Genomic DNA, 26,499 nt, shown 5'->3' with positions numbered 1-26,499 from the left:
GGTCTATGGCAGTAATATACTGTCATTCGTCAAAGTTCAGTTGGTGTTAAAATGGTTAGTTATCATTTGCTAGCATGGCTTTCAACACTCAGGACACTGGACACTTGCACGTTGGGAAATTTATTTGCTGCTCCCCCACTAGAACACATACCCTGAAGCAGTGTTCCCCAACCCTGTCCTCAAGGCCCACCAACAGTACATGTTTTGTGGAAATCCACACAGGTAGCTAATCAGCTCTGCTGAGACACTAATTACCCCACCTGTGTATATTTGTGGTTTCCTGCAAAACATGTACTGTTGTTGGGCCTGGAGGACAGGGTTGGGGAACTCTTGAGTGTACCTGGACCCAGGACGTCTTTTTAAAATAAAGGGTTTTCCATCTTCCCTTGCAAAACAGAAATTAAACATTAAAATTAAAACAGAAGGTATTTTCAATTATTCAGGTTGTAATGAGCACGAGGTCTCCCACAATGCATCACTGCTTAATATGCAAATCATCCCTTTGATGTCCATGAAAGCCAAAACACACTCCAGGACCGCTGGAATGCAATGATGTATCAGCTTGTTAAAATTACAGAGCCACGCTAATCCAACATGCGTACAGCCTGTTTCGGACTGTTTGATCCTCCTGGAAGGTATGGGAAAAACGCTCACAAAGACGCTTTGTGCAGTGATTGCGTTCACGGTTTTAAGAATAAATACATACATTCTCTTCCGGGTCAGAGAGTTCACTTCCTGACTTGCGTCAGGAAGTGAATTACAAAACCGCTCTGGAGAAGCGCTTAGAAAAGCGCTTTTACCAGAAACAGAGCGCAGTGTAGCGCCGGAAAGGAAAAAAGAAAAAACGCAAAACACTTGTGTTTTTAGGTGTGAATGAGGCCCCAGGGCTTACATTCAGGGCTTTAGTACAACATAACTTTCAACAGCGCCTCTAGATTTATTGCAGTGACTCAAGCATTATGAAGATCAGGAGTATTCCTTTTTGTGGGAATGCTGAGGATGCCATTTTAATTTTAGCCACTCCCACTCAGCACTTACTGCATGGAAAACACTGTAAATGTGATGCAACTTGCTAAATATAACCCTTGCAGTGTATGCAGACGATTTGGTAAGCAGGGTCTGTTGTTTTGGTCCAGTCCAATCAATCAAAACTATAGGGGTAATTGGAGGATCTGTCTGTGTGGGCACCTTGGTTCCATATTTCCTTACCAGTTGCTCCTGGTTTTTCATCTGGTCCGCAGCTTGCTTGGCCAGCGCTGCCTTGGCCTCTTCTGCTGACCGCCGCTCTCTCTCCAGGCGCTCTGCGTCCTCTATGGCTCGCTTCCTCTCTTGTGCCAGCTCTAAAGCTTTCCTCGTCTGCTCTTCCAGCTCTGGAAAGTGGACAGCGGCAGAGACATTAGTACTCTCGTCATGGGACTACATACATGGCAGGCATATGGCTAAATGGGATCCAGCAGACACATAAAAGAGGGTGGTATGGGCACAACACCATTACGCTAGGACAGTGATGGCTAACATTGGCACTCTAGCTGTGACAAAACTACAAATCCCATCATGCCCCTGCCTCCCCAAATTATGTTTAGAGCTGTCAGAGTATTGCAATGCCTCGTGGGACTTGTAGTTCCACCACAGCTGGAGTGCCAAGGTAAGCAATCAATGCCCTAGGAGATGCATGGCAGCAAAGACAGGAGCAGTCATCTGTGCCAGCATGAGGATAGCAACCCCTCACTCACAATTATTACTGGAGGTTGGGGCTTGCCAATGCAGACAGATTAAAGCTGGCCACTAACTGTCCAATTTCTAGCGAAAAATCGTTCGAGCGATCAGAAACTCTGATCGGAAGTGAAATATTGTAATACATCGTTCGCTACAGCATCAACGAACCAATCTTTGCTTCCTATCTATAATAACCAACAAGAAAATCCAAATTTTGGTTCGACGAAAATTCATTCGGACGACATTTTTTTCACTCATTCATAATCGATTGTGTCCACCAATGGAGATTATGTACAACCAATTCGATCAGAATTTCTGAACGCTCGAACGATTTTTCGCTGGAAATTGGACCGTTAGTGGCCACCTTAAGGCTTATCCGACTATCAGATGTATTTAATGGTGTTCATCTGATGTCTGTTAGCAGCTTAAATGTGAGATCAAAAAACTGAATACATTTTACAAATGTGCTGAAGAGTTTATTCTACAAGATGTAATCTAGACTTGCAGAGGGGGAGTCACTGGACAGCTCTGCTCAGAACTCTGCAGCACTATACACGGAGGGCCAGAGAAACCCCACCTTTACAGCACACTAGAACGTTAGCAGCCCCCATATTTCTCTTACAATATTTTGAATTGTCCCAAAAGCAACAGCCTTCAACTCCTGCTGGGTGTCCAGTCACATGAGGGCAGGAGGTGGAGCTGAATGTGCTGTCATAAAGGAAGGGGGCAGGGTAAGTGCACAGTCAAGAGGGCAGGGGGTGGGGCTGGGTGCACTATCTTATGAGGGGAGCGGGCAAGCTGAGTGTCAATCACAAGAGAAGAGGGGGTGGTCCGAGTGCACCATGAAAATCTGGGAGGGAGTGGGCTCTGTGCACTGTCATATGAGGGGATGGGATGAGTGTACGGTCACTTGAGAGGAGTGGATAGGGCTTGGTGCACCATCACTCATAAGGTGAGGGGGCGGCATGAGTTTGCAGTCGTATGAGGGGAGGGGGTGGGCTGAGTGTACTGTCACATGAAGGTAGGGGGCGGGGCTGAGTGCAATACCATATGAAAGGAGGGGGTAGGGCTGGGTGCACTGTCACATGAGCAAAGGGGGTAGGGCTGGGTGCACTGTTACATGACCAAAGAAGGTAGGGCTGGGTGCACAGTCACATGAAGAAAAGAGGTGGCCTGATTTTGCTGTCCTATGAAATGGGGGGGGGGGGGAGACTACAGGCTGTGTGTTCTGTCGTGTCACATGACGGGAGAGGCCATGGGAACAGGGAGGGGGAGCACGACCAAATAACGGATTTATATTAGTTAAGCAATGAGTAATTTGTTTTCTAGGATTCAAACGCTCTACCTATAAAACCCTCTAAGAAACAACTAAGCAGGATGACCACAGGAACTCTTAAGAGGTAGAACCATTTCCTTCACCTGACAATTGTCTTGAACACAGACGAGGGTGTCCAGCTGAAACCTATTGTTTGCCTGGATCGAGACATCCTCCCATTTGAACATCTGAATTATTATTAAATGGGTGCTCTGTGCAGTCTGGCAGGGCTGAGCGCTGGGGATTTTGTATTGGTCAAGAATTCCAGCTAGTTCATCCCATGCAGTCTCTGTGTAGCAATGCAGTGTATGAAGGTACACAGCCGACATAGCATGAAAGAAATGTGACTAGCAGAGCAGTGACAAGGCACTGGGTATGAAGCTAACCGCACTGTGTGCCAGGTGCACCACGTCCAGCAGAGGCAGCCAGCTGCAGTGCCGCATACACAAGCAGCTGTTCCCTGTCAGAGCTCTGCGGCCTAATCGGCTTGCAGATATAAATCAGAGTTTAGCGTGTATGAAACCGCGATGAGATGCTTCCCCTGAACAACAGAGGATTTCACAAAGCATTTCTATCAAAATAACAAGAGGGCTTAGCGATAAAATCCTGGCCACAATAATCAGACAAGAAACATTATTACCGCCTACATCTAGGGACACGATTTCCACAGAAATCTGCTAAGCCGATGCTTTACCTGACAGATATACCAGGTCGCCAATCAATGCCGCGGCATTATCCTGCTGCCAACGCCGGTTTACTGCCCGCCCAATTCATTCTCCTCCAATGTGTGTACAGATCCAACACCTGATAATTAAACCGTGTATCAACTCAGCTACAGGAAACAGGAGATAAACGCTGTGGGAATCGTTCTTTATTGATTGATATGAGTGGCGGATAACAACTCTGCTTGGCAGCCCTAGCGTTCTCCCCAGAAGCTTTATTCAGCTTGGTGAGGTAAATCAGTCCTTGTACGGTACCCCCTGTGCCTTGGCCAAGTCGGGGGGGGGGGGGGGGGGGGGGGGTGTTTAAAATGAGCCATAAATTACTTTTCTCCTATGTTGCTGTCACTTACAGTAGGTAGTAGAAATCTGACACAACCAAAAGGTTTTGTACTAGTCCATCTCCTCATGGGGGTTCACAGGGATTTCTTTATTTTCAAAATGCACTTGGTGAATGGCAATTGCTCCGTCCAACTGCCAAAAAAAAGTGTACTGTGAGCAGGGAAGCTGGTCAGCATCTTTGTATAAATCTTTTTCAAGGAATGTCTTTATAAAGAATAAAGGCCATGCCGAGAATCCCCTATAGAGAGATGGACTAGCCCAAAACCTGTCGGTAATGTCAGATTTCTACTACTTACTGTAAGTGAAAGCAACATAGGAGAGAAGTGATTTATGGCTCATTTTACTCTGGGAGAAATGTACTTATTTGTATGTGTTAAATTTTAAGATTTTCACGACAGTTCATCTTTAAAGGAGCACTTTTACAAATTATTGTAAAAACCGGTAACTGTAGTAGTAGCCGAGTGATTGCTGATTGGCTAATATCGGTGCCCAACTCACCACCTTGGTGCCGTATAACTGTATTTTAACACTGTGGGCTATTATTACATGGCTGCTGAACCTGGCACCCAATACACCAAATCCCCACAGAGGATCTTCACTAAATACGATGATCATAGCCTCATCTCTGTAAAGTTTTTTCTCCCAGTGTCTTAACAGTTATCCGGTAATCCCCACTATTATTTAATGGTGGCAAGCACTACCAAACTTGGATTAAAATTGCAACCGTGCTTTAAAGAAAACCTGAACTGAAAATGAAAAAAGCCAAAATAAGCATACACAAGTCATACTTACCTTCCATGTAGTCTACTCCTCAGTGTCTTTCTCCTCTCCTGCGTCCTGTTTGTTCACTGTGATCAAGGGAATTTTCCGTCCTCCATTTTGAAAATGGCCATTACCCATAACAGCTTTCTGGTCAGCACACAGTTAAACTGTAACATCGCCCACTTGAGCCATAGGGAAACATGGACATTACCTGGTACATCAGTTTTCCTCTCAGCTATAACTGACAGCAACTGATATATTTTCAGATCTGACAAAATATTGTCAGAACTGGAAGGGATTATTGTCAGAAGAAAATGGTGAGCTTCTGAAAGGAACTGATGGCAAGGTAACTATGCAATGTTCATTTGAAGTTACCTCGTGTTTATGTTAAATATTTTTACTCAGTACAGGTTCTCTTTAAGATCTGTGCCGCCTGTTCACTGGGCAATACCCCAATCAGCAACAACCTGAAAGAAAACCTGTAAGTAAAAAAAGTTCCCCTGGGATATACTCCCCTCGGGTGGGGGAAGCCTCCGGATCCTATCGAGGCTTCCCCCGTCCTCCTGTGTCCCACGGCAGGCTTGCTGTGCCCTTCCGAACAGCGGGGATGTAAATATTTACCTTCCTGGCTCCAGCGCAGGCGCAGTATCGGCTCTCCGCCCGGAGAAAGCGGAAGTCTGAGCGGACCCAACAGAGATCGGCTATTTCCGTGCAGGGAGAAGCAACAGCGCCAATGTCGTCAAAAGAAAAAGTGAGTGTGGCACTCCTGCTAGGATCAGGAAGGATCTGTGGGTTGAGAAAAAGTTGTATCCCAAAAATTCCTGCTTGTAACGATATCTTGCACCATTTGACACTCAGCCACTGACGTGTGCCTCACATATATGGCAAGAAGAAAGCAATCATGTATTCATTGTAAACAAGAAGCAGATCTGGGCACCATCCGTCATTCAGCTTATTTATTGTAAAACAGCTTGTGCAGTGTACAAAGTCAAATAGTTATCACCTGGTATTCCATGGCGTATGTGGAGTGGGTTGGAGGTGGTTCCTCAGGGCTGTAGAAGGGTCGGCGACGGCCGTTTCGCGTCCACCAGGACGCTTGGTCACGCTGCATTCCACGTGGAACGCAGCGTGACCAAGCGTCCTGGTGGACGCGAAACGGCCGTCGCCGACCCTTCTACAGCCCTGAGCACCCACTTCCAACCCACTCCACATACGCCATGGAATACCAGGTGATAACTATTTGACTTTGTACACTGCACAAGCTGTTTTACAATAAATAAGCTGAATGACGGATGGTGCCCAGATCTGTTTCTTGTTTACAAAGAAGCAACAGCGCCACCAGATGGAGCCAGAAAGGTAAATATATCAAGCCTCGTCAGGCTTGTCGAGCCAGGATTGCGGGACGCTTCGGCGCTGGATTGCCTGCAGCTATAGGGGAGGGGGAAGCCTTATTGGGACCCTGAGGCTGCCCCCTCCCGAGGTAAGGACCCCCCAGGGGACTTTTTTTTATACAGGGTCTTTTTAAAGACGTGAAACCAAAAAAAAAAAAAAAAAAGATGTATTTCAAGTAATGGACAGTTATTTTTTTCAGCACCTTTCTGTGCTTTTAGCGTCTGTTCTTCAATTTGTCGGAGGCGTTCGATCAGCTCGTCTTTTTCACGCTCTATTCGCTCTTTCTCCTTTTCTGCTATTTCCCTTTTCTTCTTTTCATTCTCCAGCTGTGCTCTAGACAAGAAGGAACACATAACGTCAGCTGATGGAACACGAGATCAATGATCGGTCACAGATGAAGCCATGTCTGGCAGATCACAGCAGCACAATCTAGCGAAACTCCTCATTTATGTGGCATGTCAACACCTAGAACTAGAAGGCACCTACTTAGCACCTCCATGCATTTTTTTTTTTTACATCTTTCTGTATCATTATGATGCGCATATTAACTTATCACATATCCAAGCATTCGCACATGGACTATTTTTGGAGCTTAAAGAGACACTGAAGCGGAAAAAAAAAATATAATGAATTTTATGTGTAGTACGGATAATTACTACAATGTTAGTAGCAAAAAAAATATTCTCATTTTTATTTTCAGTTCTATTTTTTTTTTTTATAACATTGCATCATTCTCTAATATTTGCAGTTTACACACTACTCAGCATTCTAAATGATTTCACAGAGCAGTCTTGTGAACTTTTGAACTGTTCTCTGCAGAAGAAAAAACAATACAGTGCCAGACAGTTGAGATAACAAGCTTCAGAAGACAAGAGCTCTCTGCGACTTTGAAAGTCGTGGAGCTCAATGGCTCTTTTGCATAGATAGCAACTGGAGTTTCTTAACCCTTCCTGTACTGTAAACAGTCAGGATGCCGGGGTCCTCACCCACCCAGTCCGCCGGTGCTCAGACACTCAGTGGCTCACCACTCCACCAATATGTTCACAATGACAAAGGATCAAGGTCGGCACTCCACTGGCGATATAAACTTGTGTTTATTGGAAAAGTTGCAAACACACAAACAGTGTTTGCAACCTTTCCAATAAACGCAAGTTTATATCGCCAGTGGAGTGCCGACCTCGATCCTTTGTCTTCCTGTACTGTAAACAATATTAGACTTATGTCTCTACTCCTAATGTTTTATTTCTAATCTGTACTACACATACAAATCATCATTTTTTTCGCTTCAGTGTCTCTTAAGTTGTTAATGTTTTATTTTTAGAAGAGTGGAGCTTCAAGCAAAAAATAAAATCCTGCATATGTTAAAGTTAGTAATTTAGGAGCCAAAGAGTCACAGACAGCTTTCTGCTTATGATACCTGGAAATGTGAGCTAGCAGCACTAGTCACTCACTTAGGGCTTTAAGTCACTGAAGCGCCTGTGAGCGTTGAACGGGGGTAATAAAAATGCAAATATAACAGAGTAAGGCTACATTAACAGTGGGACGTTGCATTGTAATGCGACGTTAAAGTCAAAACGCAGCATTACAACACAAACAAAAGGTGGTAGCACACATTAACGCAGCGTTACCGTCGCATACAGTAGGTACGGTAAAGCATACAGGCAATGAAAAGTATGCTTTCCTGTACCTGGTAACGCGTAAGTAAGAAAATCATTTCTTAGGTACGGCTTACAGAACTCCTGCATTGTGTCTACGTACTGCTTTCATGGAAGCAGACAAAGGGTTAAAGAGACACTGAAGCGAAAAAAAAATGATGATATAATGATTTGTATGTGTAGTACAGCTAAGAATTAGAACATTAGGAGCCGAGACATAAGTCTAATATTGTTTCCTGTACAGGTAGAGTTAAGAAACTCCAGTTATCTATGCAAAAGAGCCATTGAGCTTCACGACTTTCAAAGTCGCAGAGAGCTCTGTCTTCTGAAGTTTATTATCTCAACTGTCAGTTATTGTATCTTTTTCTCTGCAGAGAACAGATCAAAAGTTCTCTTGCCTGCTCTGTAAAATCATTTAGAATGCTGAGTAGTGTGTAAACCGCAATTATTAAAGGCTGATGCAATGTTATAAAAACACTATATAACTGAAAATAAATGAGAATATTTTCTTCGCTACTAATGTTCTAGTAATTATCCGTACTACACAACTATCACAACTACACAACTATCAATTTTTTTTCCGCTTCAGCGTCTAACATCCTGTGTTTACATATTAGCTGTGTCTGCAGAGCACTTGTGCGGACACAGCTGGGAGATCAAATTACACTTGTGATTACTTGAAGATGAGGGCAAAGTGGTAAGGCTCTACTCTCTAAAGATACACAATGCATTTCTCTATGTTTTCCTTGTATGCTTTGCAAGAGTTCAGGTCCACTTTAATCAATAATAATAAGCCAGAACAGAGTGCTGTAATGTTGTGAATTACCAAAAGCATTTATGCAGGGGGCCACCCCCACACCTGATTGGTGTATTAAATCAGTGTAGTGTATTAAAAGACGCTCAACAGCACGAGTTTCTAGATCGCTGTAAAGAGGCCACCCACATACATTCTAATGTAATTAATTTGGCTCTTTTAGTATTCGCAAAGAGCAGAAATTTCCCAGCAGCGGAGTACAGCGCATTTCAAAATCAAACAGATTAGCTTAGCTTCTTATTAGAAGTATTGGTGACACACAAGTCTCAGAAACAGCGACAGTGGAAGCGTTTGAAGCTATTTTGTTGCTGTCACCAAACACAAGTCCCTGTGACAGGGAGGTTTGTTTTTGCAGTGAGACAGTGACAGTAGCCGCTATAAGTATATGTAATGTCACTTGTTCTCTTGGACTATAGACCCTCAATCCGTCCATATTCCCTTTTCTTAATGGCAGTACTCCAATCAACACCATGCACCCCAGCAGTACCCCAGCAGTAGCCCAATCCACACCATGCACCCCAGCAGTAGCCCAATCCACACCATGCACCCCAGCAGTAGCCCAATCACCACCATGCACTCCAGCAGTACTCCAATCAACACCATGCACCCCAGCAGTACCCCAGCAGTAGCCCAATCCACACCATGCACCCCAGCAGTAGCCCAATCACCACCATGCACTCCAGCAGTACTCCAATCAACACCATGCACCCCAGCAGTACCCCAGCAGTAGCCCAATCAACACCATGCACCCCAGCAGTAGCCCAATCACCACCATGGACTCCAGCAGTAGCCCAATCCACACCATGCACCCCAGCAGTAGCCCAATCCACACCATGCACCCCAGCAGTAGCCCAATCACCACCATGCACTCCAGCAGTACCCCAGTCAACACCATGCACCCCAGCAGTACCCCAGTCAACACCATGCACTCCAGCAGTACTCCAATCAACACCATGCACCCCAGCAGTAGCCCAATCCACACCATGCACCCCAGCAGTAGCCCAATCCACACCATGCACCCCCAGCAGTAGCCCAATCACCACCATGCACTCCAGCAGTACCCCAGTCAACACCATGCACCCCAGCAGTAGCCCAATCCACACCATGCACCCCAGCAGTACCCCAATCAAACCTATGCACCCCAGCAGTACCCCAATAAACACCATGCACCCCAGCAGTACCCCAATAAACACCATGCACCCAAGCAGTACCCCAATCCACACCATGCACCCCAGCAGTACCTCAATCAACACCATGCACCCCAGCAGTACCCCAATCCACACCATGCACCCCAGCAGTACCTCAATCAACACCATGCACTCCAGCAGTACTCCAATCAACACCATGCACCCCAGCAGTACCCCAATCAACACCATGCACCCCAGCAGTACCTCAATCAACACCATGCACCCCAGCAGTACTCCAATCAACACCATGCACCCCAGCAGTACCCCAATCAACACCATGCACTCCAGCAGTACTCCAATCAACACCATGCACCCCAGCAGTGCTCCAATCAACACCATGCACCCCAGCAGTACCCCAATCCACACCATGCACCCCAGCAGTACCTCAATCAACACCATGCACTCCAGCAGTACTCCAATCAACACCATGCACCCCAGCAGTACCCCAATCAACACTATGCACCCCAGCAGTACCCTCAACACCATGCACCCCAGCAGTACCCCAATCAACACCATGCACCCCAGCAGTGCTCCAATCAACACCATGCACCCCAGCAGTACCCCAATCAACACCATGCACTCCAGCAGTACTCCAATCAACACCATGCACCCCAGCAGTACCCCAATCAACACCATGCACCCCAGCAGTACCCCAATCAACACCATGCACCCCAGCAGTGCTCCAATCAACACCATGCACCCCAGCAGTACCCCAATCAACACCATGCACCCCAGCAGTGCTCCAATCAACACCATGCACCCCAGCAGTACTCCAATCAACACCATGCACCCCAGCAGTACCCCAATCAACACCATGCACCCCAGCAGTGCTCCAATCAACACCATGCACCCCAGCAGTACCCCAATCCAAACAATGCACTCCAGCAGTACTACAATCAACACCATGCACCCTAGCAGTACCCCAATCCACACCATGCACCCCAGCAGTACCCCAATCAACACCATGCACTCATTGGCAGACTACAGACTATTGTCCATATGGTACTGTGTACAGTCCAATGGAAGATGACACTTTATAAATAAAACAACTACTGTAGTGGGAGGTAGCCATTAGTTTAACCTCCCTGGCATTCAATTTCCCCAGGATTTCTTTAAAAAAAGTGGGCCAATTATTTCAAACAATTTTCAAAGCATTTTTTAGCTAGCATGCTTTTATAGGAAGCTCAGGGTACTGATGAGGTGTATCCCATAGCAACTACCATAGATCTCTCCTCACAGCAGTGCAGTAACAGGAAGAACAAATAGAAATCCGGGCACTAGTCAGCAGGGTATGCTGCACAACACACAACAATTATTGTTGCCTCTGAAGAAGCAGTTTTATCTGTGAAACGGCTGTTAGGCTTTTGCAATAATCTGTCAGGGATCTTGGGGATGAATTAAAGGTGTTGTGTGCAGCATACCCTGCTGACTGGTGCCCGGATTTCTATTTGTTCTTCCTGTTACTTCATTATTTGCTGGTTGATCCGGAGGCACAGCTCCTAACTCCTGCTACCCCCTTGGGTCTGCCTACCAGGGCATTTAGTGCCACCCTACGTGTCTACCTTCTACTGTGTCACAGCAGTGCATGGAATGCAGGACGGAGGATTATTTCTGATTGGCTGCTGAGGATTATTACACTTCATACGCTTCTATTTATGCAAAAGTAAAAGCATAACACACAGCCAACAACATTACCACAAATTGCTAGCTATGCCAGAGAAATAAGAGAACACAATACATACCCACTGCAGGTTCCTGGGGTCAGCCGATGCAAATCTGATAATTAATCTAGGCTAATCTCCTCTCCCACTGACACTGAACAGCTCAGCGGTGCTAATAAACCGTATTAAAATAATTGAACATCTTTCAGCTCAATATTCTGAACAGAAGACTCGGGAAAGTAGATGGGAAATAGTTAAGCCAATTTATGGCGTTATTATCATGGCTGGGAATAGGAAAAGCTTGAATATCTTACAGGGTATTAAGTGTCAGTTCTGAACTGACCTGCGGCTCCACCCCTGTCCTAATTCCCAGAATCCCCCAGCCAGCCGCCCCCCCTCCCCTGCTCTATAACAGTGACTGCAGGCCAGGGAGGCACTACCTGCGTGCTTAGCTGAATTTATAGAATGTCATTAAAGGTACAAAATGTAACAGTATTGCAGCAACAGTTTTATAAAATTGTAAATCCTAGCACAGCCCTACGCATAGTACAAACTCCACCTCTTCATAAATGAAGGGATAATTGCATACTGAGCGAACCAATCACTTTTGGAATGTTGCACTATGCGTGCAAGGACAGATCATTCACATATAGATTCAAGTTTTCTCTTTAACAGAGAACTAAAAAAATAATAACAAAATTTTCTGAAAAGATATCAGTGCTCCACAAGACTTTTGGTAATTTAATGTTATTAATATAGTGTTCTCCCCAGGCTCTTTTAGGCCTCGCTCAAATCTAAAAACGAAAACGTTTTGCGTTTGAGCACTTTGTTTAGCGCCTTTGTAAAAGCGCTTTTCCAGAGCGTTTTTTTTTTTCATTCACTCCCTGACGCAAGTCAGGAAGTGAACTCTGACCTGGAAAAGAATAAATACAATGTATTTGTTCTTAAAAACGAGAACGCAATCGCTGCACAAAGCGATTTTGTGAGCGTTTCTCCTATACCTTCCATTATAGCAAAAAGGTCCCAAAGCGGACGCAACACGCTGATATGAACCTTCTCATAGAAATTGATTGCACAAGTGTTTTGTGGGCGATTTTGAAATGCCTGTGCTTGAAAAAAGGGCAAAAACTCCCTTAGTGTGAATGAGCCCTCAGCCTGGGTGCTCCACCTGGCTAATTTTGGTGAGCACTTGGCTGTCATCAGCTCACCTCCTCATCCTCCTCCTATGCTGTAAGCAGAGTTGTGCCGACCCTGCATTCCACTCTGTCGCGACCCACCCAGCTACTTATTCATGCCACCCGGCTGCAAAAAAAATTCTGGGGAGAACACCGCTTATCTTTTCGTTTTAAAGGACACCTCGCCCAAGGTCAAGCTGTATAAAGCAGACCTGATCTCAGAACTCCCTCTCTCTCTCTCTACAAGATAAGCAACTGCTAATGCCAGATTACAGTGTGAAACCGGCCTCACAGAAAACTATTTCCTTCTTTCAGCTTATAGAGCTCCTCAGAGATGCTGCAGTATAGGTACTTCCTGGTTTACTGGGAGCACAGAAAGGGTTAACCTCCTCTATTTACATATTAGTTCTCAATTCAGCAGAGTTGGCAGACAGCTGGATGATCAAATGACACTGGCTAATTACTTGCTGAGAAGCCTTCCCAAGACCCAGCATAACTTCACTTCCTGCGGTAAATAGCGAAAAGTAAAAAAGGTGGAGGCCTGACAGCCGTTTCACAAAATGAACCTGCTTCTTCAAGGCACCCCCTGCTTGTCTGCTGTCCACAGCATCTTGTGCCAATCACGCCTACTATTTAAATAACTTCACTTCCGGTGCCTTGAACCCTGCTTGGGAAAGGCTGCCATACACAAACTAAGCCCCGGGTACCTGAAGGATTTGTTGCAACTATGTCACAAAGCCCACAACCTCTGAAAAACACGAATTACCGTAATAACTTAACCACCTTCAGTCAATCTAAAAATCTTTGCCAGAGCCTTCTGTTTGGGATGTGCATGCACAGTACGATGAAATCTTGTACGGCGGGGGGGGGGGGGAAGTTATCAAGGACGCGCACAGGCTGGGCTGCTCAGGCGCGTTGACGGGCGACTAAGCCACTGCGGGGATGGTTCCAGGATGGTGCGAGCATAGGGTGGCTGCAGGGGGCTGGTAGAATCCACAGGTAAGTTTAGTTTAGGGCCAGGGTTTGTGGATGGTTTCTTGAGTAGTGGTCTATTGATGGCTTCTTTCAGACAGGTGGGAAACCTATCGGTTTGTAAGGAACAGCTGACGATATTGTGGAATGCTGGTCTAAAAAGCTCAGGGCATTTTAACATGAACTTAGTTGGGCCAGGGTCCAGGTAGTATGGCAAAGGTTTAAGAGGATATCTATGATGCTTTCTTCAGTAATGACCTTGAAATCACACCATAGTGGTAGGCTATTTTTGCATCCATGACATGGCTTTGCATACGTTTCCGGTGCTTGACCTCATGGAGTTCCCCTTTAACCTTCCTGGCGGTAACCTCGAGCTGAGCTCGGGCTATGCTGCGCAGGAGGATATCTCAGCTTCTGGTGGGGCGATCCGCCCCATTTAAAGTGCTGTGCGCGCAGCTAGCACTTTGCTAGGCGCGCGCACAGCTTGATCGCCGCTGCTCTGCGGCGATCGCCCGCACGCAGCGGTGGAAGAGGCCCTCCTCTCCCGCCAGAGCCCTGCGCTGCCCGGAATAATGAGTTCCAGGCAGCGCTATGGGCTGGATCAGAGGCGTCTGACGTCATTCCGATCGTCGCAATGGCAACAGGAGAAGCCAAACAGGGGAACGCCTTATATCCGCGTTAACCTGTTTGCTATTGATGCCGGCGACGATCGCACTAGAGGGACACATGCGCCCTCTGGTGGTGTTTCATGTAGCTACCACTCTGGTAGCTTTACATGAAACAAAAAAAAACAAAAAAAAACGGATTTCTGCCTATTTGGCAGAAAAAAAAATCAGCCGCCAGGAGGGTTAAACTACAATACACCGCAGATGGGAGTAAAGATTGCAGCCTCCATATTTCTCCTAGTACAGTTTTCCTTTATAAGGCTGGTTACTGCATTCTCTGGTTCAACCACCTCCCAAAGCCCCTTATAACCCCAACGACCTACGTAGTGCAAGAAAGAGGGTGCGCCACAAAAACATCATGTAACAAAATGGTTCCTTAGCCACCAATAGGATAAAGTACGTGTTGGTAAAAAAAAAAAAAAAAATATAAAAACACAAGAACATAATATATCCCTCGTTTAGACTCAGTTTTAATTCATATGGTAATTTGCACCAAAGCAGACCTGAACTCAGAACTTCTTCTCTGCTCTAAAAGATAAGCAACAGCATAATAATCCTTAGGCCTCGTTCACATTGCGTTCTGCTGCAGTTAGCGTTCACGTTGGGCATTTTTGAAGCAATTTTTTTCCCTTCCCGGCGATTTCTGTTCGTTGGACGTTTTTAGTAAGCGTTTTTGCAGAGTGATTCCGTTTTTTCACTTCCTGAAGTCATTCAGGAAGTGAACTCTTGGATCCGGAAAAGAATACATACAATGAATTTATTCTTAAAAACGTGAACGCAATCGCCGCACAAAGTGATTTTGTGAGCATTTTGCATTTTTTCCTATACCTTCAATTGCAGCAAAATCGCCCCGAAAATAGTCCACGCAGCACTTTTCTGAGCGGAAAGGGGACAGATTGCCCCAATCTGAACTAGCGCATAGGATAGCATGGTGTAAGCGCTTTCAGGGCCATTTAGAAAAATCGCAGGCGCTTAAAAAAAATCCAAAACCACCTCCAGTGTGAACGAGCCCTTAAAAAAAAAAACATTTATTTGTTACAGCTGATACAAATCCTACAATAAATCTGCAGTGTGTCTACTTCATTCTTTCATGGAAGCAGACATAGGGTTAACATCCTGTGCTTACAAATTAGCTGCTCTGCAGTGGCAGCCAGCTGGCACAGCTGAGAGATCAAATTACAGTTGTGATTAGTCCCAGAATAGGGGGAATTAGACAGGCTACACTATCTAAATACATACAGGGGGCATTTCTGTTTTCCTTCTGTCCTGTGCAAGAGTTCAGATCCGCTTTAATCAGCAATTAAGAAAGGTTTCGTGCATTATGTGTGTACTTTCTAGACAGTACAAAGACTGCTGATATTAGATACTCACCCGGTATATCAGTACTGCAAACACAGCCAGTCAGGTAAGGAGAGCTAATGCAGAAAAGCGTACAAACCAATGAGCCTTCAGATTGCTTTTATGACAAGGAATCTGCCCATGCACAGTAAGGAGCAGAGATCATCAGCACAATGGGCGATTCTTTTATTCAGTTCCCATACCTCTCCAGCTGCTTCTGATGCTTCTCCTCTCTGGCCTGCGCCTTCATCTGCTGCACCTCAATGGTGTCCGGCTTCCTCCTCCTCATGTACAGCTCATGGTTGCCCATACACAGGGCTAAGATGCGCTTGTTTATTCTTAAACGGGGAGCGTAAAACACAAAGTCCTGAGAAAAGGAGGAAAAAAAATATGCATATTTCATTCAGTCCCCTACCTACAAATCATTCGAGTCACAATTTTTAGCACATGCACAAAAAAAAACAAAAAAAAAAAATTGTCTCCATGTACAAAATATACATTACTTTTTTTTAAATACTTAATTTAATGTTACAGTATTGCATAAGCTGTTGTAAATCATTATAAAACAAATTAAATGCATTTTAACCTCTTCCGTACCGCGGGTCTCTGGCCTTTTAAAGAGGAACGGTCGCGAAAATCTTAAAGTGTAAAACAAGTACAAATAAGAAGTACAGGTAGTCCCCGACTTATGAACACCCGACTTACGAACGTCCCACCGATACGAACGGCATGGATTCTGTGTTTCCATGGTAACAAGTCAAAAATGTTTTTTTTCAAATTGGACTTGTAGGTTTAAAAAATTCAAAGGAAAAAATGGCTTTGAAACTTGTATAAGCAGGTACAGAGGGCAGAGGTGACACAGAGGGGGACACTGGAGGCACAGGGGGTACAGAGGAGGTACAGGGGACAGAGATGGCACAATATTCCAACTTAAGAACAGATTCAGGTTAAGAACGAACCTTCAGTCCCTATCATTTGTTAACCAGGGACTACCTGTACATTTCTTCCAGAGTAAAATGGGCCATACATTACTTTTCTCCTATGTTGCTGTCATTTAGAGTAAGCAGTAGAAATCTGACATTACCAACAGGTTTTGGGTTAGTCCATCTCTTCATGGGGGATTCTCAGCATGGCCTTTATTGTTTATAAAGACACTCCCTGAAAAAAAAGATTTATACAAAGATGCTAGACAGCCTCCCCGCTCACCATACACTTTTTCCGCAGTTGGACAGAACAACTGCCATTCACTAAGTGCTTTTAAAAATAAAGAAAACCCTGAGAACTCCCATGAGAAGATGGGCTAGTCCAAAATCTGTGGGTTGTCAGATTTCTACTACCTACTGTGAGTGACAGCAACATAGGAGAAAAGTAATTTATGTCTCATTTTACTCTGGGAGATATGTACGGTACTTCTTATTTGTATATATCTACATGTATTTTAAAGTTTAAGATTTTCGTGACAGAGATCCTTTAAGGACCAGAGACTTTTTTTTTCTCAAACACTAGTAATGATCACTGTGATTGGCTCACAATGATCAGGGGGTCAGGAGCCAATGAAATACAGAGCCTAATCGGAATACAGCATCACGGCATTGGCACGGACGACGGGAGCTGCATGTAAGCGGCGAATGCGAATGAAAGTTGAAATCTACGTCCTGGCAGAGATATGCGGACATAAACAGGGTGAAGATCTCAACTACCCTGGTCTGGAAGCGGTTAAAAACAACCAAAAAAATAGTGTTAATTCTAAATATCCATATTAAGAGTTGTACGAAACCAAATATTGTATCCAAGTTTCCTATTTGTAACTCAGGACTCAGCTTACAAACAAATTCAACTTACAGACTTCGGGAACATAACCTGTTAAGTAGGGGACTGACTGTATTTACAAATATGCCAGACAAAGAATGCCATCTAATGTGCAACTACACTTTTAGGAGCTTACTTACAAAGGTGGCGTGCAGCTGAACACGATAAAGAAAAGCTTTTATTTTTGCAGAAACAGCATCACTTTTCCAAGATTAATAAAAAAAAAAAAAAAAAAAAAAAAGCAGGGCCCTTTTTCCTTAGCAATCGCAATTACAAGTGCCAGCGACTGCGTTTTTTTAATCAATTTTGTTATGCGATTGCGATTTTTCATTTGCATTGCATTATCTCTCTTAAAGAGACTCTGTAACATCAAAAACCTCCCCTGGGGGGTGCTCACCTCGGGTGGGGGAAGCCTCCGGATCCTAATGAGGCTTCCCACGCCGTCCTCTGTCCCACGGGGGTCTCGCTGCAGCCCTCCGAACAGCCGGCGACAGACCAGACTGTAGATTCAATATTTACCTTTGCTGGCTCCAGCGGGGGCGCTGTGGCTGCTTTCGGCTTGGAATAGACGGAAATACCCGATCTCAGTTGGGTCCGCTCTACTGCGTAGGCGCCGGAAACTTGCGCCTGCGCAGTAGAGCAGACCCTACGGCGATCGGGTATTTCCGCCTACTTCGGAGCCGACAGCCGTCAGAGCGCCTGCGCAGGAGCCGGGAAGGTAAATATTGACGTCACCGCTGCACGGAGGGCGGCGTGGGAAGCCTCATTAGGATCCGGAGGCTTCCCCCACCTGAGGTGAGTCCCCCCCAGGGGATATTTTGGCGTTACAGTTCTTCTTTAAAATCAGTCCAGTTTGAAAACATGTGGCCGTCTCCACTATTACACAACATCCATTTTCTGCAAATAGTGGTAATGCATGCATTTTGGGAAGTGAAGACACTTTATTCTTATCTCATGCCAGCATAGGGCACAATGGGGAGTAGAGAAATAAACTTGGTCATGTGATCACACAACGGGACTGTAAATTAAAATGGGCTACAACTCATTCAATAAAAATGTGTTTTCCTACTTTTTATTACCCAAACAGTAACCAGATTTGTTTTCGTAAACAAGTAATATTGCTTGTTTATAAATTACAAGTTCCCAAAGTACAGTGTATCTGCTCTGAAAGCTGCCATCGCATTTTATTGTATAGATGCTGTATTTATATATTGTAATCTATCTAGTGATCACTTCTCTGCTGTCTTCCACAGCAGAGAGAGAGCTTATTTTCAACACAGCAACGAATGTATACTAATTGTAGCAGACAAAGGAATGTAAACAAAAGCGAAAGTCCTCACATCTTCAGATGCGGCAGCAAGCTTTTCACTTAAACGAATCATCAGCCAATATTAATGCAAATCCAATTTACTTACCTGGGGCTTTCTCCAGCCATTCGCAGCTGTCTGTCCCACACAGACAGCTCCGTTTGCAGCCGCTGGCCCAGGGTCCCTGCACGGTGCAGAGGACGACCTTGAAGTCGGGGACAACATGAGCTTGATGGACAGCAGCGCTTCACGTAGGCCCAGTAAGGATGACTTCTGCACCGTGTGGCGACCCCGGGCCAGCGGCTGCAAAAAGAGCTGTCTGTGTGGGACAGACAGCTGCGAGGGGGCTGGAGAAAGCCCCAGGTAAGTAAATTGGATTTGCATTAATATTGGTTGATTATTCCTTTAAGAAGAGCGAGCTGTGTTTACTTGTTTGAATGCTGTTCTGCTACAATTTTTTCCGTGGTAGTAGATTTTATGCTGGAAATTTTTCTTTTAGAGCAAAGAGGAAATGCTGAGTTTCATACCACTTTAAAGAGAACCCGAGGTGGGTTCTAAGAATCCTAATAGCTGATAGAGGCTGGCTGTGCATATAATCTCCAGCCTCTGTTGCTATATATCGTCCCTCCAGCCCCCCCCCCCTCCTCCCCCCTGCTCTGCCTCCCATAAATCAGCTGAAAGGGAAGGGACGCGGGCGGGGACCGGAGCTATGGAAAAGGCGGGGGATCGGCGGAGATGGATAGGCAATTGTAAACAGTCGGCTGGTGACACGTTGCGTGTCGACAGCGCGGCTGTGATTTATGGGGGCAGAGCAGAGCGCTGGGGGGCCCTGGAGGGACAATATACAGCAACAGAGGCTGGTGATTATATGCACAGCCAGCCTCTGTCTGCTGTTAGGATTCTTAGAACCCACCTCGGGTTCTCTTTAAAGGGACACAGAGCACCTCTCATGGGCATGCCTTTAAAGAGACACTGTAACATCAAAAAGTTCCCCTGTGGGGTACTCACCTCGGGAGGGGGAAACCTCAGGGTCCCAATGAGGCTTCCCACGCGGGTCTCGCTGCAGCCCTCCGAACAGCGGCCCAACAGCTTGTTCAATATTTACCTTTCCAGGCTCTAGTGGGGGCGCTGTTGCGGCTTTCGGCTCCGAAGTAGATGTAAATACCCGATCTAAGTCGGGTCCACTCTACTGCGCAGGCGCCAGAGACTTGCGCCTGCGCAGTGGTGCAGACCCGACGGCGATCGGGTATTTCCGCCCATTTGGGAGCAGAGAGCCGCCACAGCGCCTGCGCAGGAGCCAGGAAGGTAAATATTTACATCGCCGCTGTTTGGAGGGCTGCAGCGAGACCCCCGAGGGACAGAGGACGGCGTGGGAAGCCTCATTGAGACCCTGAGGCTTCCCCCTCCCGAGGCGAGTACCCCCCAGGGGAATTTTTTGATGTTACAGGTTTTCTTTAAGCCAGATGACTTCTAACAAAGTTGTGCTATGACCCCTCTGGAGGAGCCTCTTGCAATGGCCATGCGTGTCACTTCCTCTTCATGCTTCATTCAGTGATGCACTTCTCTAACAGAGAAGACAGGGGTGACCCGGAAGTTATAACAGCCAAGATGGCAGCTGCAATTTTTAAATCGAACGAAAACGATTTGGTGTAGAACGGCGATTCAGGCATCAAATGAAAGATGAGAGCACAAGCTACAGAAAGGTATGCATCTTTAAGTACTTTGCAGTACTGGTCGGCATACCCATGAGAGGTGCTCAGAGTCCCTTTAAAGAGTAATACTATACCATAATACACAAAGCCTCCCACCTCTGGCTCAAAATAAGAGAATAGCCAAACAATGCTGACCTATAGCCTCAATGAGATGATTAATGAAATGCAAATATTTCTCCTTACATTCAAATTTCATGTAAATGATATGCAGCTTGACAGACCAATCAGAATAACTTCCTGTGAATTTTTATTGCTCAGAGTTCAAGCTGCATATAATTTACATGAAATTTGAATGTTAGGAAAATGTATTTGAATCTCATTGATCATCCCTACGCATGACAAACACATATTAGAGATTGCTCTCACCGGGGCTTTCTTGTCAATGGGTTTTATAACAAACTTTTTGTCATTAAAGGAGATGTTTCTGATTTCACTCCAAGGAAATCCAATTTTAGGTGTCAGTCTGAGAAGAGAAAGAAAAGAAGCATTGAATGGCAAGGTGACATTGTCCTTCTGAATAGCAGTGTGTTTTCACAGGAACATCTATTAAGAGTGTTAAAGAGAACCCGGGATGGGTTTGAAGAATGCTAATAGGACACAGAGGCTGTTTCTGTACACTATCACCAGCCTCTGTGTCTGTACTGTGCCCCCCCGAGGCGCCCCCCCCCCCCCCGCACTCTGCTGTCCCCCAGAAGAAAAAAAACGTCATGCTAGCGAAATGCACCTTGTCGCTGGCTGGCTATCTGAAAGTTGGGGTCTTGACTTATACTGGAGTCCACTGTGACATCCCCCCACCCCTCCCGGCACCACCAGTGCGGGGACAGCTGCGTGGGCTTTGTGCCATGACCCCCCTCCTGACAGAGCACATGCTAATTTGCAGAGTGTGGCAAGGCCTTATCGTGCTGCTCTTACCTACTGTCCGGGCCTCCGTTTCCTGTGGATTCTCTGCTCCCCCTCCTTCGCCCCCTTGTGCCGCTCGCTCCCACGGTCAGCAGTGCGCGGACAGGAACCCTTATAGTCTCACTGCTATGACATCATCTAGTGGCGCCTCTCACAACATGCAGCACTGCAGGTGTCATAGCAATGAGACTATGAGCATTCCTGGTGGCGCACTGTGTCCTGACGAGACCAGAGCTCCGTGCTGCTGACAGTGGAAGCAAGAGGCACAAGGGGGCGGAAGAGGGGGAGCAGAGAAACTACAGGAGAAGCAGAGGCCGGACAGGAGACGAGAGCAGCGTGATTAGACCTCACTCACGCCAATTAGCATGCAATCTGTCACTGTCACGGGCAGCACGAAGAGAGAAAGATGGAAACTTGTGACTCTATTAGGAATATTTTCATGTTAACCATCTGGTGATGTAAGCTCAACAGTGCTTATCAGCATATATTTTTAGACATACACTAAGGGCCCCTTCTCACTAGGTTACACGTGCATGCGTTACGATGCATGGCATGATGGTGGGAAAATGCGATTTCACACACATCAGCGGCGCTAGTTCTAATTCATCTGGTGGGAAATCGCTTGCGCTGTGCTATTAAATGTTCCCAAAGGCGATACACCATAACGCTCTGAAACGCATTAACCAATGTTAACATTAACATGAAAGTCAATAGACTCATGTTACCTTGCTTGTCGCATCCTATGTGTGGTCCGTCAGAACGGACAGCACAGCACCTAGTGGAAATCGAGCCATAGAGACCTTCCACACTGAAAATAGCGATAACAGCTGTAGTGCTCAGAGACTAAGTATTTTTATCATGTGTTTCGCTGCCACTTTCATTTTCTGATTGCACCAATCAGTGGGTGCGATTGAGTTTGCCGACGTGAGGGGAAAAAAAGCCATGGAAAGTTATCCTTTAGATGGGAGATCGCATAGCACCGCATATGTCAAGTCATCTGCATTCACTCCCATTCATTTAACCCAATTTACAACACAGCAAAAAAATAAAAATGCAGCAGGTGCTACGGTTGTGATTGAGCCAAAAAAACGGGTCGCACAACTCTATCCAGCGCACCACGATTACTGTAAATCACGGTGCCTCTGCGATCAGCAAAACGTATGCTCTTCGTAAATCGCATGGAAGCGCATTCAGTGTGGAAGTGCCCTTATGCCTGTGCACATATCTGCCATCGTTATAGCTTTTTCTGATTGGAGGAACAAAATATCCTTCAGATTGTAAACCTTTGGTAGGGTCTTCTCTCCCCCCCTCAGTATGTCCTTCATGATCTTATGACCTCATCAATTACCCTCTTCCCATGGACTAACTCAGACTTGAATTGCTGAATCTCTGGAAAATCACACGACCATGCATCTTATACCCTGCATGCATGTATAACCTTGTGCTATGTTGGATAACATTTGCTACCTCTCTGTCTGTCACCCCTTGTTTACAATCTATGTATCCCTATTTATTGTCCAGCGCTGCGTAATATGTTGGCGCTTTATAAATACAATAAATCATGATAATAATAATATGTTGTTGTTGTTGATTCACTTACTTGTCTTCATGTTCATATATGTTAAGTCCCAATGCATCCACACCCAGCCAGAGCTCTGTGCCTTTCTTATTCTTTATCTCAAAGTAATTGACGCCGTACATCTCCAGATCCTGGGCAATTTTCAGGTACTCCATCATCGAGTCTTCCCTGCGGAGAGAAATCACAGGGCTGTGAGATGAATTGACTTGTTCTGAGATTATCCCCCTGCCCACACGCCATAGTGTCACAGACACCGGAGTTACAGACTTGTTCTTGGCATAAATACAATCTGTGCAGCTCACACAACGGCTCCTGGGTACTGTGAGATGGAAATTGCTCTTTTGCTTCCCACAAAATTACAGCGAAACTCCAGTTAAACAAGTTTGGAATAGAGTGGGGGAAGGGACTGAACCTTTATTACTATTATTTTAAATGGTGCCCCCTTTTGTAAAGATAGGACATCATTGGTACAGATGAAAGTGGGAAGTGTAAGGCTGCATGGTTCTTGACTGAGGCAGCAACAGAACGCCCTAGCCCTAAACTGCCGCCTGAGGGATCGAGTCCCGATCTGGACCATCCAGTGCATCCCCCTACTGAGGTAAGTTTCTCTTGCCTGCAAATTCACAAGCATTAGTCAAGACTGCTGACTGAACACAGAGCATGAGAAACAGTTTTGTCATTGAGGACTTGAAGAACCATTACAGATGGGGTGGAGGGGGGTTCAGGTGGACTAACTCTTTTAGCGATACACTAACCTTGTCCTAAGTCAAGTTACTCTTATACTAGTGAAGAGGCTGTGTAAACATGTAATCAGTACAAGTTACCTTAGCATGCTCCTGTGCTCCTCGTGCCAAGTCTGTATTCTTTCTTCCCACTGTTCTTTTGTCAGCTTATGTTGTTCCAGAACACTGAAAAAAAAAAACATACACAGAACAAAGTGAAATGAGAAAGAACTGTTTAAACTAAGATTTACTGAAGTATGAATGATGTCAAACTTCAAGCTCAGAGCTAAGTCAACAGATTATGTGTAAACCAATATGATCTCAGCCTAGATAAACACAGTGATTACACTTCAGCAATGATAACGCAATACCCCCTTCGGCCAATGCCCTTTCTCACTATGTGTCTTCTTGGCTCTTTGTTATTTCATACAAATTGACATTGGAGATCTTTAAGCAATACTGTGGGTATCATAACCAAAGCAAACACTCTCCCCAGCACAAATACTATGAAGCAGATGATTTGGGAACAGCTGCCACAAGAAGGTGCTAAAATAGACCACAATACAAGGTAGTGGCTATGCACAGCCAAGTGGGCCTCTCAAACAAGGACCTGTACCAACTGCAAATAGTACAGAATGCTGCTGCCAGATTACTAACAAACCAGCCTCGCCACTGTCACATTACACTGACTATTCTCTCACTGCACTGGCTACCAGTAAAATGGAGAATACCCTTCAAGACTGGACTGTTGACATTCAAATCTCTACACAACTTGGGCCCTGGATACATGAAGGACTTGCTGAAACTGCACCATACCTCTCACAACCTCAGATTAGCAGGATCCATAAACTTGGTCACTCCCAGAGTGCACCTCAAAACCTTTGGGGCCAGAACTTCCTGTCATGCTGTCCCTACTCTTTGGAATTTCCTACTGCACCAGGTAAAGACAGCCCCATTCCTGGAGTTATTCAAATCCAGACTGAAAAGCCACCTGTTTAGCCTGGCATTTGCGGACTTGGGGCTTGCTCACACAAGCCTAAAAGCTTTGCACGTGCTAACTAGGGTGCTAAGTAGTTTGCACATGCTAACTAGGGTGCTAAGTAGTTTGCACATGCTAACTACTTAGCCCCCTAGTTAGCACGTGCAAAGCATGTTAGCACGTGCAAAGTAGCTTTTCACAGGCGTGCTAACACTGCACGCTTTACTGAATCAAGCCCTTAGACTTCTTCCTCTGTACCAAAATTTACCAATCAACCAATTACTCGTCTGAGCCATGCTTGTGCGCTTTGAGACCTATGGGAGAAAAGCGCTTTACAAATGATGCTGTTTGTTATTTGTTTTGGTTATAGGAAGCTGAGCCTCAGATATTAGGTTTATTTGGGCACTGGCAATCATGAAACAGCTTTGGAGTTTGCCCATTAGTAGCTGAGCTCCAGAGATCAGGTTTGTTTGGGTACTTGTTTGCCTAAGTGGTGAGGAGGGGTTCAGTGTTAGGAATTGGTTGGGGGGGGGGGGGGGCAGTTGGTTTGTGTATAATTATTAGGCACAAGTTGGGGGGGGGGCATAGCTTTAGGGGTTCGTAGTAGGATTATGTAGCTGGGAAGGTTAAAGGCAATAGAACATCAATAAATTCTCATTCCTGATGATCGAACTGTCTCACCTGGCTCCAAAATGATCAAGTTATGAGTCAATAAGTACTCCTAACACTAACCCAACTGTAAGTGCAAACTAACACCTACTATTATTTAGTATTTATAGAACGCTGACCTCTTCCACAGCGCTGTACAAAACATATATAGTCTAGGCACTAACTGTCCCTCAGAGGGGCTCATATTGCAATCCCTACCATAGACTAGGGCCTATTTTGAGAGAAGCCAACTGAAGTAACCGGAGTGACCGTAAGAAACCCACGCAGCCATGTGGAGGAACATATAAACGCCATGCAGATGTTGCCCTGGCTGGAATTTGTACAGGGGACGCAGTGCTGCAAGAAGAGAGTGCTATCCACTACGCCACCGTGCTGCCCTATACTATAAAGGCTTGTACAGGCTAGAAAACATAGCTGAGAAGCTGGTTCTGATGTTTTGGCCAAGAATCTTGCGTGTATGAAGACCCAGCATTGCCAGATTGCTAAGCAGCAACAAGCGAGTGCATGGAGTTTTTACTGACTACGCCAGGCCTGTGCAATGTTTACGCGGCACAATGCGACCGCATTCTTAAAAATTCCACCCCCCTCCCTCCCTGGAAAATTGAGCACGGGCAACGGGGAATTTGAAACTCCCGTCGCGTCTCCATGGCAACAGGACGTCACATGAGGTGACATGAGAACATGCCAGCGTATAATACCCTGGTGCTTCCTGACATCACGTGACGTACTGTTGCCATTGAGACGCGACGCGGGACTTCCGTGAGCGAGGAGAGTTTCAAATTCCCCACTGCCCGGGCACAATTTTACAGGGGGGGTAGAGGAGAGGGGTTGGGAAGAAATCCGGCTCCCGGTCCGGTGTAACAGTGGGCCGTAGTTTACACAGCGCTGGGATATGCTCCTCCCCTCTAAAACGAGCAGTATCTGCTTCGCAGAAGAGAGGGAAGCCTCAGGCCGGTTCCACAATAGCAACCAGCGTCTTAGTTGCGGTGCGATCGGAATGCTAAAAAGAGGCCTCGCATACACCTACGCTGATGCACGGTAATCTTTGGCAGCAGACCAAACTATACGTGAGGCTCACTAGCGCTCACTTCATGTGGCCGAAATAAGAA

At 45.7% G+C, this 26,499-nt stretch overlaps 1 protein-coding gene across 1 annotated transcript in view; it reads right to left on the bottom strand.

The window, feature by feature from the left end:
• RDX (radixin) overlaps positions 1 to 26,499 on the bottom strand; it is a 139,597-nt gene that overhangs the window by 16,284 nt on the left and 96,814 nt on the right. Inside the window, exons 6-11 of the mRNA XM_068266911.1 lie at positions 23,845 to 23,928; positions 23,042 to 23,188; positions 20,908 to 21,004; positions 15,917 to 16,080; positions 6,449 to 6,579; positions 1,210 to 1,370 (exon numbers count right to left, since the gene is read on the bottom strand). Of these exons, the coding sequence (XP_068123012.1) occupies positions 1,210 to 1,370; positions 6,449 to 6,579; positions 15,917 to 16,080; positions 20,908 to 21,004; positions 23,042 to 23,188; positions 23,845 to 23,928 (784 nt within the window). The remainder of the gene's footprint in view (positions 1 to 1,209; positions 1,371 to 6,448; positions 6,580 to 15,916; positions 16,081 to 20,907; positions 21,005 to 23,041; positions 23,189 to 23,844; positions 23,929 to 26,499) is intronic.

Source organism: Hyperolius riggenbachi, chromosome 2 (assembly GCF_040937935.1).
Source record: "Hyperolius riggenbachi isolate aHypRig1 chromosome 2, aHypRig1.pri, whole genome shotgun sequence".
Lineage (NCBI taxonomy): Eukaryota > Metazoa > Chordata > Amphibia > Anura > Hyperoliidae > Hyperolius > Hyperolius riggenbachi.
The sequence above is the reverse complement of the archived record's forward strand: the minus strand, read 5'-3'. Positions and strand labels throughout refer to the sequence as shown.